The sequence below is a fragment of the Pelophylax lessonae genome (genome assembly GCF_965119305.1).
Source record: "Pelophylax lessonae genome assembly, chromosome: 5".
In the NCBI taxonomy this organism is placed as follows: Eukaryota; Metazoa; Chordata; class Amphibia; order Anura; family Ranidae; genus Pelophylax; species Pelophylax lessonae.
Window position 1 is genome coordinate 501,808,216 of NC_138772.1, and position 16,878 is coordinate 501,825,093.

Here is a 16,878-nt window from a genome sequence, read left to right on the forward strand (position 1 = left end):
GGATGGGGCCATAGAAGGCCCATAACCCATCAGCAGTACTGGTATCTGTTCCTTTGTGCATGGAGGAACAGGATGAGCACTGCCAAACCCCTGCAAAATTACCCCTAGCAGGCCACTGGTTTGAATGTCTCTGACCAAACAATCAGAAACAGACTTCATGAGGGTGGCCTGAGTGTCTGACGCCCTCTAGTGGGCCCTGTGCTAACTGCCCAGCACAGTGGAGCTCAATTGGCATTTTCCATTAAACCCCAGAGTTGGCAGGTCCCCACTGGTGCCCTGTGATTTTTCACAGATGAGAGCAGGTTCATCCTGAGCACATGTGACAGACGTGAAAGGGTCTGGAGAAGCCATGGAGAAAGTTATGCTGCCTGTAACATCATTCAGCATGACTGGTTTGGTGGTGGGTCAGTGATGGTCTGGGGAGGCATATCCATGGAGGAATGCAAAGACCTTCATAGGCTCGACAATGGCGCCCTGACGGCCGTTAGGAATCAGGATAAATTCCTTCCACCCATTTTCAAACCCTATGCTGGTGCAGTGGGTCCTGGGTTCTTCCTGGTGCACAACAATGCTTGGCCTTATGGGGCAAGAGTATGCAACCAGTTCCTGGAGAAAGAGGGAATTGATACCATTGAATGGCCCACACTCGCCTGAGCTAATTCCAGTGGAACACCTCTGGAACATTATTTTCCGGTTCATCGAACGCCGCCAGGTTGCACCTCAATCTGTTTAGGAGCTCAGTGATGCCCTGGTTCAGATCTGGGAGGAAATACCCCAGGACGCCATCTGTCGTCTCATTAGGAGCATGCCCCGACTGTCTAGCATTCATACATGCACATGGGGGGCATACAAACTACTGAGTACCATTTTGAGTTGCTGAAATTTAATTTCAACAAAATGGACTAGCCTGCTGCATCATTTTTTCACTTTGATTTTTGGGGGGGATCTTTGAGTTCAGTCCTCTGTAGGTTGATAGTTTTCATTTCCATCAAACAATGTGGCATCCTTTCGTTCCTAACACATTACCCAGTCCATATCAGTATAGATATCCAGCATGATATTTTTCCCCATTGAGATCTGATGTGTTTTCAAATAGTTCCTTTAATTTTTTTTGAGCAGTGTATATATTTATATATACACAATCTATTACCAAAAGTATTGGGGAGCCTGCCTTTACATGCACATGAATTGTAATGGCATCCCAGTTTTAGTCCATAGGGTTCAAAATGTAATTGGCCCACCCTTTGCAGCTATAACAGCTTCAAATCTTCGGGGAAGGCTGTCCACAAGGTTTAGGAGTGTGTCTATGGGAATGGTTGACCATTCTTCCAGAAGCACATTTGAGAGGTTAGGCACTGATGGGTACGAGAAGGCCTGGCTCACAGTCCCTGCTCTAATTTATCACAAAGGTGTTCTAATGGGTTGAGGTCAGATCTCTATGCAGGCCAGTCATGTTCCTCCTCCCCATATTCACTCATCCGTGTCTTTATGGACCTTGCTTTGTGCACTGGTCCAAATCATTTGATGGAGGAGGGATTATGGTGTGGGGTTGTTTTTTAGAAGTTTGGCCTTGCCCCTTAGTTCCAGTAAAGGGAACTCTTAGGTGTCAGCATACCAAGACCTTTTGGACAATTTCATGCTTCCAACTTTCTGGGAACAGTTTAGGGATAGCCCCTTCCTGTTTCAACATGACTCTGCGCCATTGCACAAACAAGGTCAATCAAGTATATATATATATATATATATATATATATATATATATATTTTTTTTTTTTTTTTATTTATTTATTTTTTTTTCATTTTACCTTACTTACTTGTCTTAACTAAGGGGGTTAATTTAATACCATAAGATTTGTCCTTTACTAAATCAAACTGTATTAGGTATAGTGTTTTAATGGTGCCAGTATTGCAATGCAGGTAAAAATGCAGCACAGCAAAGTGTAAGACAAACTGCAAAAATGCATGTCAAATGTTAACATGTAAATGACATGCTAGCATTTTCAAAAGTCTTTTTTTGGAGCTAACAAGACCTTAACTAGTCTCCTCCCTGTTCTCCTTGTCTCTTAGCTGGCTCCTTCTGAACTATTACAAAGACTGAGTAAACAACACAATAACTAGGATCTGCAAGTCAGCACAAACGTCTTCTGAATTTATATATCACAGAGAAGGTTGAATCTGAAAAGACATTCAATGTCTTATGATATTATGGATAATTTACGATATGGTGTGAACAATGTAATTATTTTTGTAAAAATATTCATATGTCATTGTTGCAAGTCATCTTACAGTGTGAAGTCAATTTTTTTTAAATATTCCAATCTTTTATCTTAAAGGGAATGCTGATACCGGTAATACATAAACTTGGAAATGTTTCATTTAGCTTTGATATTAGACCTTGAAGCTATGTTGGTAAATTACACATGAGTGAGCTGCATGCAGACTAATAATTAACATAAAAATATACAGTCATCCTAAGCTGTGTTATCTCAATTTCGAAAAAACAAACACAGACACAAGAGGTCAATGTTGCACCAAAAGAGGAACAAAATGGTTACACTCACAGATAGAAAACTTGCTGCTGAGGTCTTTCCCTGGAAACAATTTAAATCCTCTAGATTTAAAATCTATGGACTTTTTCACTAGTTAGGAAAACAAAAAAGAAAATGAATAAGGTAAAACAATCTAGTTTAAAATCAATGTGACTGTTATATAAATACATATGTTTCCTTTGTTAAATGCTAAAATAGTACGACTGTAAAATTAAATCTGCGTGCGTGAACAGATAGGACTTATTAAATATTTCAAAGACAACATTGTATGGTAAACTCCAAAATGCCTGGGACTTAGTTTCCGCTGACTATTACTATTTTAAGGGCTTGATCTAGCTGCAGCAGTTGGACCGCTGACAAGGTCTTTTGATCTTTCATGTGGGCTGTCAATCAACCAATTTTTTTAAGAAACAAAAATTTAAGAGCAGTAGTTTTAGTTCATATGAAAAAAACACATATCTAGACATTTCATACAAATTTTCTGATCCATTTGGCAATGTAAAAAGTATATTATTCAGTTAAATCACTGAAGAAACAATAACACCTATCTATCTATCTATCTATCTATCTATCTATCTATCTATCTATCTATCTATCTATCTATCTATCTATCTATCTATCTATCTATCTATCTATCTATCTATCTATCTATCTATCTATCTATCTATCTATCTATCTATCTATCTATCTATCTATCTATCTATCTATCTATCTATCTATCTCACCAGCCATGCTGCTACTCTATTTTGCTATTTTGTTAAGCTTGAGGTACTAAAATACATTTTCTTTATTACTGGGAAGATTAGGTTATTTTAAAGCTAATTCAACAAACCAAGCAACCTATGGAAGGTGACTGACTTTTGAGGCCAGCAGATATTACTTCTGAAAAATGTTATCATTTAGCAGGGTGGATCATTGCTGTTCAAGGTCCCCCTTCATGCATTAGTCCTTTGAAGATCTATTACAGGACTTGGAATGACAGAAAAGAGGCAGCAAATAGTCTAGAGCCCTAACCAAGTTGTGTTATAGAACAGGTCTAAAGATTGCCATAGAATTTGTCAGCTCGACCCACTTTCTAAATGGAAATGTAGTCATAAAATAAAGGGTATTTTTTTCTGACTGATACCCCAAGTTTACTTTTACACTATGTCTAACATATTTACTGGCGATTTTTTGTATGAAGGTCATGCAATCTGTAAAACTGAATGCTTGGGTTCCATATACTATAATCTGGTATGGCCTATAAACACTAATGCCCCTGCATGTGTTGCTAATTTAATTGGAATTTTAGGATCTCATTGAAAACTGCCATTTTTTAAAAGCATGAAAAGACAGAAATAATAATAACAATAATAATAATAATAATAAATAAATAAAACATAATAATAACAAATAATAAAAATGATAGCAATAATCAGAATAGGCAAACTAGTGCCAAAAGTAGTCTTAGGTTTTCATGAAGCTTAGCGAATATTATGATGGTTAATAAAATGTAGATGTGAAATATGACAATTAGAGCTGTGTAAAAAGATTCATGCTAAGCGTAATGACACCTGTTACGCATTCTATAAAGCTTCCTTGATTTATTTTTGTAAAAAAAAAATCCTTGTGTATTACTTGCTTCCAAAGTGATGATGTCGTCATATTTAAAAGTACAAATAAAAGGAATATCTTTGAATTTAAAAGACCATAGGGAATTAAAGGCTCAAAGGGAACACATATACATTATTGAAAATGAAATTACTAAATCCAGATATTTTGCCAAAAGCTTTAACAGGCTACTTATTTATTAATTCATGCAGAGAAAATGTTGCACAAACTGTTTAAAATCTTGGAACAATGTAAAACCATTTATATGCACCCAGCTATGACAAAAGATAATGTGATCCATTCAGCTGAATAAAAACACATCTCCATCTGCATTTTGCCAGTATGCAGGCTGTCCTGCATTTAAAAAGTGATGTCAGGTTCAGCAATAAATACTGCATATGGCAAAGAGATATAATTCAAGGCCAGTTTTAAAATACCATAGTTCTGTTAAAGCAAACTTGTCATGCTTGAACAAGATCACAGTGTTGTAAACTAAGCTGAAACAATGTAAAATGCAGGCTGCAATTACAAATGAATTAATAGTAGAACATTAGCTTAGATGAATGAATTCTATTCAAACTATTCTGTTTTAAAAATGGTAAAGGTAACTAACCACAAATTGCCTGCTGATTTTTTCCTTTAATTCCTATTCTGACATTCTGAGAAATACAATGAACTGCCATTTTAGTTAATATACTACTTTTTGAGCTGAGGCATGCCTCATATTGCAACCAATAATGAAATGCATATGCTCTACTAACCAATAGAAAGGTTCACATGTTGCAGGGAGTATGCCATGGTTCAGTATTTTTAGGAAACTGCAAAACTGCAGACAAGCTCCCCCCCCCCATTTCCTGCATGTTGTGTGGGATCTGAAAAGCTTTCACAGTCAACATGGCTTTAATGTGCACTCTGTAAGTAGGGCCACGGGAAACTTGTAATCCTTCATATAGATAAATAGAGGGATCATGACCACAATCTGTAACAGTAACTTCATAGGTGAATCCAAGACCAAATAGGGAATAAAGAAGAAGTATCATGCAGTACAAAAGTTAAAAAAAAAAAAAATATTATGTAATCCAGAGGCAGTAATAATTCTGAACTGTTAACGTATTCTCCTTAAAGTGTTTTTGAATAAAGTTTATTTTAGTTAGGATTAAATGTATTATGTACATTTCTTTCATTTTAGTCAGGTAGAACATTACATTTTAGTTATGCATATTTACTTCTTTTTTTCTAGCCAGTGTACGGAATTTTAGGCTCCTTTCTACACGTTTCCTTGTTAATCTTTAACACCTTTTTTGTAAGAAGATTGTTATTATGAAACATATGTCTAGCTCAGTTTTATTAACAATTAAATAATTCAGAGGAGGGATTCAGCACCCCCTCTTATCCTCTGCCTTCGCTGTCTACATGTAATCATATGGAGATTCAATTAGAAAAGACTAGTCTGAATGCAGATAGCTGATGCTGTACTTTCTTTTTTAAAAAAAAAATATAATGCACTTGAACTCCAGTGCTATGGGTGCACCTAGTATTATTTAGGTTGTAAAATAGATTTTAAAATAAACAATATAAAAGAAAAAACATCTGCACACAAAAGCCAAAAAAGTAAGATAAAACTTATCTAAACAACTATAGTTTCCCAAATCTTAATTTCCTATTCTTATATTACATTTTCAAGGAAAAAAAAGGGTCTCCTATTTCAATGGTAAATGTTTTGAATCTTTCCTTAAAGTGTTAATAATTTATTTATAACATTTTAACACCAATCACATTGGAGCTCATAATATCACTGTAAGTGGCTCTTATAATATTTATGTTGCACCTTCATGTGAATGGGAGAGTCATTAAAAAAAAGAATTTCCCTTTTACTTTATTCTAAAAGATTCCCAAAAGAAAGATCTTAATGTCTAACACTCACAAACAATAAATACGTTTGGCTGTTTTGGTGCGAGAAGGACTTGTATAGCTTTAGAAAGGATCACATTGAGAAAAGGAATAGAAAATGTGAGGATTATAACAAATGGGTTCTCCAGTTTTAAATGTATACTTCCAATCAGATTTATTAGCTTAAGTTACTCCTAAAGCCAAAAAAAATAAATAAATAAATAAAACGTTATTTTGGCAACCTATTACCAGATGACCTCATACATAAATGGTAAACAAAGCTTTAAAATTCCCATCCTGCAGAAAACAAAGCTTACACTAAAACAATCCCACCCAGAGAGGCTAAAGGAACTTAAGTTCAGGTAAGCTTGTCAATTAGTGGCTCTACTTGAGTTCCAGTCTTACCATTCAGGTGAGATCACTCGGTTATGAGCATCTGCATTTGGCATTGCCAATAATTGTCATGAAAATTCTTAACACCACTTATTAAGTGGGCTATGTGGTAAAGATTGGAGTACAGGGAGTGTTAATTTGACTATAGATATGCATTAACAGCAAACATTATTAATGTTAACATTTTTATATAGCTTTGAAGAAATGAATTATAGTGCTCCATTTCTTTTTTTAGCCATAAATTCTAATAAAGGAAATAGAAGTGTTTTTTTTTTATTTTATTTCTAAAAATTTTAACTGATGATCTAAGCAAAATTGAGAAATGAATGGGAAATTGACACTGATAAGCAGATTAGTAAATTATATGCAGTGGAATTTCCAATTCAGCAAAGTGCTTAGGTGAAGGAGAGAAAAGACAAAAAGACCCAGCTTGCCAAAGCTCTTACTCAGCAGAAAAACAAATGAATTAAAATGATTGCCCTTGTTAAAAGAACACTGTCTGATAAATCTAACACAAGGTCAGCTCAGTGCTTAAATACATTTTTAATCAGTAATGCACCATGATTGTGATAATTGGCTGCCTAGTGTATTTTCTAAATCATTTGCTATATGTAATATCTCTTTTTCCTCTGTATGTCAAGAACTATATCATGTACTATTTAAAATCAAAATGAACCAACAGAAGTCTAATCACAATTAAACAGAATTAATGCAAGAAGTCCTTTGCATTGTTCATTATGTATAGGAATTAAAGCTCCAAGCGGATATAAAATACACACATGAATTCAACTCTGCATTCACTAATACACCCATAAATGCATTTTCTTTAAAGCGAGCAGTACTGGATTATAACCTGGTATCATCCTCATTTAGTCCTTGTACAACAGAGCTTTGACTCGTAACAGGGGGAGCAGAACAAGGAGCAAATCAGTTCATGTTTGGCAAGAAGCATTCTGATAGGAGCAAAGTGCAGAGAGACCTATAGATGAGCTAATCAGCCCATTGCTCCTCCTTTCACTGTCCAGTCATGGGCTGAGGAAAGGAGGAGACCTGTTAGTGAACCTGAACTGCAACCAAGAACAATCACATCTCCTACCCTGATAGATCTTTAAGTGCTACTAAATTGCAGAAGAGAAAAATCAGGTCTCCTCCCCTGCCCTCCATCTGTGTAAACCTCAAACCTTGGTACAGATAAAGCAGCTCCAATAATTGTAATATATCTGTGTATTTAGCTGTTTGTCTGGAGTTTAGTTTAAATCTCAAAATCTACATTATAATATGATCTATTTAAGACAAATTATATATATGAATGAATCATTTATTTAATTTTCAATGTATAGAGAGAGTATCGAACATTGGGGCGTGGGTTGGGATTTTAAAGGGTACCGTTTGTCAACCAATACAACACAAAAATGTTTTACTTTATTGTTTACATAGATTTCCCAACAACGGGACAAACAAAAATGAACAACAATGTTAAAGGACATTTATACTCTCTCTATCCTGATTAGGGATGAGGTACCTTAGGATTTAATATATCAATCCAACGAGCTAATTTTGCAATTTTCAATGTATGGTAATTGTTAATTAGCCAATACAAGTTAAATATGTAAAAAGCTATTTATTGAAAAAGCACACCATGCAATGACTAAGGGTAATGTTCAGTAGCTCATTGCAACCAATCAGATTTTAGTAAAGTACTGTAAAAAGATGAATAAAATAGTTTGTTGGTAAGGGTTACTTTTTATAAAGCTATGGCACTTTGCACTGTTTATTAAATAAACCCCTTGGTATTTTTTATCTCATATCAGGCACATTATTTTTTGTTACATCACTAGAGACCATTTTTTTTTAAACACCTTATAAAAGTTTTAGTTCTCTTATTATCTGATTGTCTATCTTTCATGTTAATGTTAACCACCAAGCTAGTTTGTTTGATATTTTCACATTTTTTTACCACTTCTGTTGTTTGTTTGTTTTTTTTGTAAGTTCAGGTCAAAACCAGGCAAAATATTTTTTTGGGTTTAAAGAAAGAAAGTTTTATCACTGACATCTCACAGTAATTAGATAGAAGAGGAGAGGGCTATGATGTGGGAGGGAGGAGGGTGTATAAGGGAATTGATTCTTTTTGAGAAGTTTCTAGTAAGTTCATGGACAAAATGCAAATACATTAAAACATGTTCATGGGGAGGAAAATGCTACAAAAAAGCATTATACATACAGGCGGTCCCCGTGTTACAAACATCCAACTTACAAACGATTCCTACTTAAAAACAGAGAGAAGCAACCGGAAGTGAGGGGAAATCTACCCCCAGGAAGGGAAATTCACTCCTGTAAGAGTTCTCATGGGAAAAAGGTGTCTCCACTGAAGCTTTATCACCAATCCTTGTTTCCACAACAACCCAAAATTTTCAAAATCCAAAATAGGGACATAAAGTAAGGTGAAATCTTCTGAACAGGGGCACAGACAGAAAAACAAATGGTACAGGGGTGTTAACCCTTCCCTATGCTATCCAAAAAAATTACAAATTATTCTTTTCGCTGGAGCTACACTTAAAAAAATGTACCTGTTCTGACTTACAAACAAATTCGACTTAAGAACAAACCTACAGTTCCTATCTTGTTTATAACCTGGGACCGCATGTACAGTGCTTTTTCTGTGCTTTTACCTGCATTTTGACATTGGTGACAGGGTCATTTGAACTCTCATTTTTGCTGTGGTCACAAAGAAAGGAAGTAAAGGAATCTCTGCTAAGGAGACACACAGTAGACAGGGATACACACACTTTTTATTGGAGTGAGAAAAGAAGAGTATATCTTTCTTTTTTATTGCTGCTGGTGTCCTTGTTAGGGAAGGTTTTTGGTCACTAAGACATCATGTGAAGCTGAAAAATCTGATGTCACATCACTGATGTTCAATATTAAAGGGTATTAGTATACTAGCTCTAAAGCAGTGAAGGTTCCCAGAAACTGGGTGATCACTGTTCATTCCTCTCAATTGTTCAACTTTAAAAACTTTAAAAGTCATCCTGACTTAATAGTCTCAAAAGGAATATTGAAGTAGATTTGAATGGCTTTTAGAATATTGTTCCCCATTATAACTGTGTATGACAGAACATTCACACTGAAAGCAAATATCTCTGTTGTAATTTGTGAAATAAAAGATAATTTTGCAGTCAACTTGTGCATACTTTACCAGTGCCTGTGTAGTGCTATATACAATAGTTTGTGTAGCATACATATTGCACATCCAAAGATTGCATGTGCCAACTGGTACTTAAGATGCAGCTTGTCATCCCCAGCAGCCAGCAGAGAAAGTATTGATTGGTAAAGAAGCTATAATGGTAGTGATCTTGAGCAGTCTCATTTAATTTATCCCAAGAGTCTTACAGTCTCCCGCATCATAACTTTAACCAAACCTCTAGGATCTCACTGGTCTCTGATTACTTTCAGCAGTGCGTCAGAAGTCTTTGACCAACCTCTGTAGCACTACATACTATATACTGAACATTGGACCCCTTGCAGATGTTAGGAGCTGTTAGGGGCTACAGTCGAGTACCCTAAAGCTAGCAAATTGACTGGTGAATGCTATACCCAAAATCTTTCTAGTAAATAAAAAAAAAAAAGAACAGTATTACATTTATATAGAATATATCTACTTGTAGAAAGACTTGATCACAATACACTTTGCCTGCTGGAGATAAGCATTTACTGATGAACTACATGAACTATCATTTATTACACGGAATGGCGCACACATATGAACCCTTTAACACTAAAACATCTTTATCAAGGTATGCCTTGGAATCAACTATACCATTTTTAAAGAAAAAAATAAAACTTTTGAGATAGTAATGCTTGACTGTGATATTTATATTTACATATCATATGCCTGTCATAAATATACGTTAGCTTCTGATGACGGTGAGAGTGAAACTAAGATGGGGATGGTGCCCGAATAAGTTCAAATTGAGTAGCTCTATCCACATTTTTCATTTTTATGAAATTCTTTCAAACTCATAAATGTATAACCAACTAGACAAATTTTTAATAGCATGGTGAGCGTTGGAAGCCCTGTTTAAAAAAAAAAATGCTAAGTGATATGCCTTTTGTATATGACATATTTTGTAAGTGCAACAAGATGTAAAGAGAATGTAAATGGGATAAATATATAACCAATTAACGGTGGATATAATGAGCCATATTGATGAAATGCTGTCTCACAGGGCAGCTTTACAAAATGAGGCCTTCACTTTTCCCCCTGACCAATGACCTCATTATATCCCTGGAGGTAATTTTAACCTGCAAGAGAAAAATACTGCTGGACTTTAATGGCTAATAACCACATTGAATCGAATGGCCTTGCTCTAAATCATGACCTTTTTAGGAATCACTGAATACAATTAAATGCAGAGTTAACATACTTCTTCCTCTACATAAATAGTAAAGCCCTGTCAAATCTTTAATATGATTCAGATAAATACATCCCAGGTACATTAAAAAAAGGTGTGCAAACGCTTTTATTTTAAAAGCCTAGAAAGCACCCTTGCTTTCTCTGGGTAAGCAATGGTCTTTCTGCAGAACTCACACCTATAGCTTTTAGAGAGCTCTCTGACTCAGCAGGGGGTGTGTCTGGGGTCCTTTCAAATGTTGACTGGGGACAGGTTTTTCTACCTAGGCTGTGGCCTCTTTCTTAAGAAAAAGTACTGTAGGACTGCATACCTTTAATGCACCTGAAATGCATTTTATATATATACATATATATATATATATATATATATATATATATATATATATATATATATATATATATATATATATATATGTATATGTATATATATATATATGAGAGAGAAAGAGAGAGAGAGTTTGTTGTGTTACACCTAATCATTTTTTCTGCTGCTATGCAAAGATCTCTTTGATTCATATAGCGGTTTGGTTTCCTACAATCCCTTTTTATGGAAGCTTTCTTTTATATAACTTAACTCCTGTCATGTATTCATCCTCTTATATTCATTGTTTTTTCACAGCTTGTAACTATTTCTCATCCTAATTATTTTCTTTCCATTTCTATGCTTCACCCCACTACTAGGTCTTTTGGATTATTATTTCTTATTGTAGTACTGTTTTTATATCTTTTTATTTTGACAATTCTCCATTTCTGATTTCTTGCACCCTATACTTCACTGAAAGTCTGCCTTTCTTGTGTTTTCTTCATTGTTTTTTTTTTTATTATTTTTAAATTGCGCTAAATTGGTTTGTACGATTGTTGCACTCCAAACCAACTCCCAGCATGTTTCACCACTTTTGTAGCTTCCTCAGGGGAAAATGCAGTGCTGTAAAGTTATTTCTGTGAAGTGTTAAGTGCATGAACAAAATGTACCATGTTGTTATTATTAAAGTGATATTAAACCCCAAAATGTTTCATATTGTGGCTTACCAACTTTTAGAAGTGGTGATTGCAATAGTATTCTTTTTTAAGGCTTTTCCTTTATATTCAACTGATGATCCTGCTAGTAAGTTTTTTGACTTTCAACTACCTTTAATAGACCAAGGTGTCCAGCAATCGTTACAGTTAGAGGGTTGAGACAAACCATTGGGGTGGATCTAACACTGATCAGAGTGTTTGCAATGGTCAAGTTAAATTAATTTATCTAAAACCTTTATCCCAAATGTAAAAAAAAGAAAAAAAAAAACAGTTGCTGTAACTGCTTAAAAAGTGTAAAACTTGCTTTAAGTTGTTTGTCAAGTCCATCTAAATTTGTTAGTGTATCAAACACTACCCTTTCTCTAGTTTTAAAATGTTGTTCAAAGGTGTCTCCATTGCTTCTCCATCCAGAGTGGAGACTTCCTAAAACAGGAAGTATGATACTGGCTAGATTGGCAGGTGACAATAAAGGGGAAAAAAAGCCTTAAAAAATAAAAATACTTTAGCCATCACATTAAAAGTTGGTAAGCTACAATATAGTAAATGTTTGTTTTTGGGTTTAATGCCACTTCAGTGTTTGGCTAAGGCTTTGGTACAATAATACATTCACCCTATCAGACAAAAAGTATTCAACAATCAAAAGTTCTGAATTAACTTTTATATCAAAGACTACAAATCTGTCAGACTTAGATCTTTAAACATTCACCGAAAAAAAAAATCCATCTTTAGCAATTACTAATATTATTGCACAGGAAATTCAATATTATCTGTGTCTCCTTCCTTCTTAAATGCTCATCAGTCATTTTGCTTGCGGATCAAAGAAGGGCTAAGTGAATTCTGGGAAAATTATTCACTGCTGCTTAATAGAAATGCAATGTCTTCCACTTAACAGCAAGATGATTTTAAACATTAAGCCATAATGTTGTAGTTAGTGCATGGAATGATGTGACAATAAGTAATGGTGATACGGTATCATGTTCTGCTTAATTAAACACTGTACAATAAAGGATACTGCAATGTTAATGAGCAATATGCCAGATAATTGGATAGCATCTTAAGCTTGTTTGCACTGCACATATTACTAGTGCAGCAGTTTTTTTTGTGTTTCTGATAAATAATAATAATAAATGACTTTGTAAAGTTGTGGGAAGACTAGACTAATAGTAGCCAGACATATTTTGACTTGTACTGCCAACTAATTAATTGGCAAAAGATATACAACTACGAAGCATAGCAGGAAGGACCTAAAATGTTGGTTCAACATACTTAAACATATCTTTAAGTAGAATTTAAAGAACAATTTGGCTCTTTCCCCCTTGCCTGAGTGCACTCAGGTTATCCCATAAAGTTAAGTGACTCTGTGATGCAACTACAGTAGTTGGGAGGAGCCTACAACTTCACTGGAAGTCTACAGGCTGCCATTTTCTTTGAGCCAATTTGTATATATATTTGCCTGTATCCTGTTATGCACCAGTATATTGCATTATAAAAGTTGAGATTTAATTTTATTGGGTTACATTTTTTCTAAAAATAGTCTTATATGAATGGGTTACCATGCTATCCCATATTCACAAAGGCTCAATGAATGTAACAATCCAGGAAACAGGATATAAACTGCTAACAAGTTGGTACCGGATTAATTCTCAACTCGGTAAATTCTCTCCCTGGGTTTTCCCCTTTATGCTGGAGATGTGGTCTGGAACAAGGATCCCTATTCCACATCTGGTGGTCATGCACACTTATACAACCTTTCTGGTAAACAATCAACAAAATTACCACCTGCAATCTAGACTATAATCTAGCACAATACTTACTTCATCACTCATCACTTCCCCAATTCACCTATTGCAAATCCTTGCTTATACATCTCCTAAATGCAGCTAAGCACTGCATTCCACTACACTGGAGGACAAATACACAACCATCACTCTCAGATTGGACCCAATATGTGCATCACACAGCTGAAATGTAAGAGCTAATTGCCAATGCCAGAGACAAATGCAACAAATTCTTAAACACTTGGACCCCTTGGTTGATATACTCCAACTCATTGAACAGGATACCACAAACAGATTCTAATGAAATCTAATCACATGAGATGCATATACATTTGGTAGACAGAGAGCATCCCACCTTACTCTATTTCCTCCCCTCTTACACCTTCACTACTGACATTTATACTTTGGAGACTTTCAACACCTTTGTTGAAAGGAGATATCAGATTTTGACTTTAATTTTTTTTTACTTTCAGTTGCTAATTATTAGGCATGAGTAGACAACATGGAAATGGCAGTCATATCTGATATTTCTATATTATTTTCTCTGCCTGACAGTATAATTGAAGGGCTACAACACAATTATCAACACCTAAATACATTTCTCACATAGGCCCTAAATCGGACACAGTATGTTCCCAAAAGCGGTGTCCATCTGGGCGATATACACAAAAGCATATCTTTATTGTATAAATACTCCTGAAGCCCGTCTAACCTTAACTAGATATCTTCTTTTTGAACGTACCTTGAATAGCCTTTGTAATACTCATAATATATGTATCTTGTACCTTTATATACCCAAAGTATGTATATGATTTACTTACATGTTTGTAACATGCATTTCTTGAAAAACCTTAATCGAAACATTGAAACAAAAAAACAAAAAAAAAATAGTCTTATATATGGAGAGCAATGTTTGGATTATCCTTTTTTGAGCTTCCTGCACACTTTTTTTGGGAGATTCTGGAAGATGGATTGAGATTGCCTGTGGTAAGGGAAGAAGAGCTTAACCCTTGGCACAGTAAATCTAGCTTAAAGGTAAAAGTGCATTAGTCCTATTGCATATTGGATCTATCTATAAGGTGAGAGTTTTGGCATAGTGGTGATGGGCACATGGCAATAGGAAGTGGAGACATGCACATATATGTTTAAAAGAAGATCACAACATTTTTTTTACACAAATTAATGGAAAATATTAATGAACATGCATTATTATTATTAAGAGACTTTTTATTCTTATTTTTTTCGATGCACGTGGCTGTGGACTAATGTCATTGCTTAACATGTTTTCACACATACAGTATTTTGGAAATAAGAAATTTATATTTAATAAATGCATATGCATTTGGATAGTTTGTTGGTTTACATTTTCATATTATATTGCCTGGCAATGTGGAACATTGAATTATTTACTGGTTACATGTGTCTGCAGATGTAGGTGCTTAACCAGATATAGACAAATGTTTCACATACATTAAATACAAAATGTATTTTCGTTTCAAGTCATGCATTGTGGTGGGTAAGGGTTTATGTATGTAGTTTGTTTTTGTTTTTTCTTTAAAGGTAACAGTGTACTCACACTTGAGTGGTTGCACTTTGGAGTCTTTTACTAGTTTTTAGTCCTCTTCCCACCAGACAGCTTGGGACCATTATGAAAATAGCTCATTCAAAGACATTCATGGGGCTGCAGTACATGTGTGCAGAAGGGAGATAATCTAACTTGTCTGTTTTCATCTCAAAGGCTGTGGGGCTCAAGCAGCACTACAGAGTGAAGATTTTGGGAAGAAATTTAGTATTTTAATAGATAGGCTACACCAGGGCACAAAAGTTCAAGTCCTGAGCTACTAGCCAGGCCTTAAGAGTTACTCGCCACCAGTTGCCCCATCCAACCTGGGCTACACACCAGAGAGTGTGGAATTTACGTTAAAGTGGAATTAAATCCTCCTATGCTTTTCAGCCAAGAAAGCTTCCATATTTTCCTCAGTTTCACCAGCCATTTTGTGGTTGGACAGTTTGGTAAACCAATGTGACAGTTATATTCCCAGCATGCGTCCGGAATGTAACTGTTTTTTTTTAAACTGTTTTAAACTGTTAAATAGATAGGTTTAATTCTGCTTTAACTCTTTATTTGATTTAGTCATGGTTCTATGTATTTAGTACAGCTATAAAGGTAGAATAAAAACTCAAATCTTTATTTTGTACACTTTAATACTTTCAATATAAAAATTGAGAATAAAATCTTGAATCTTCCTACACATAGTGAATTATGTCAATATGTAATAAAGAATATGGAGGTTAATTATTCTAATTTGTACTACAGACTATAAAGGTTTATTTAGGCTAATAAGCAGTTCTCTTTTTAAAGGAATTTTTACTACTTTTGTGAATGTGGCCAAATAATAACCAATCATGTGCAAGGAAAATTAAAAAAGAGTATTTTTTCCTGCACACAATTGGATGATGGAAGTCAGCAGAGCTTCACCTCATTACCTAAGCTAAGAAAAAAAATCCTTGCAAAGTAACACAAACCCAATTTTAAATGTAAGCTTGGTGGTTGATTCTAAAGCTGGTCATTCATGGATCTTTATGTAGATTATTATTATTACCAGTACACACTGTCTTAATGATTATTCTATGTGCATATTAAATGCAAATTTTGCAGGTGGAAATTGTAATGTACTACTCATATTTGTATTATATGAATAGAAAGTGGCCATTTGCTAAATAAATATTTGGTTTCAACATCTTCACTTAAAATTGTCCCTAAAAATACAAAAACTATCACTACAAAAAATACAATTACATTACCATTCTTCAACAAAAAGTATTGTGTTTTTAATTCAGTGGATACGAGTATGTAATTTAAATATAAATGTTCCAGAGCTGAGTTTAGTTGTATTGTTGTAGAACTTCTACAAATAATATTATTAATAATAATACTAATATTAATAATAATAATATTTTAAATCAAAATGTGCATTCCTTGAAAGAAAGTAAGACAACAACCTATCTCACGTAGGACAGTTGACACATAATAGTTACTAAAAGTATTTAGTAGAGTGCAATAAAGAAATATATTCACATCTTTATCTTTTGAGACTACAGATCTATTTTTAACAACTCTCACAACCTTCTAGTACTGCAAACCAGATAACCAAGTTTCGGGCCCTAAGTGACAGTTTAATAGTATCTTAAACTGAAAAAGCTAATTTTGCCCATACATACGTTAGTTTCCATCACCTAACTACATAAA

The 16,878-nt window shown here is 34.6% G+C and overlaps 1 protein-coding gene across 1 annotated transcript in view; it reads right to left on the bottom strand.

The window, feature by feature from the left end:
• The window catches only part of CSMD3 (CUB and Sushi multiple domains 3), a 1,619,578-nt gene that overhangs the window by 881,622 nt on the left and 721,078 nt on the right, over positions 1–16,878 (bottom strand). Inside the window, exon 8 of the mRNA XM_082258441.1 lies at positions 2,562–2,639. Coding sequence (XP_082114567.1) covers positions 2,562–2,639 — 78 coding nt within the window. The remainder of the gene's footprint in view (positions 1–2,561; positions 2,640–16,878) is intronic.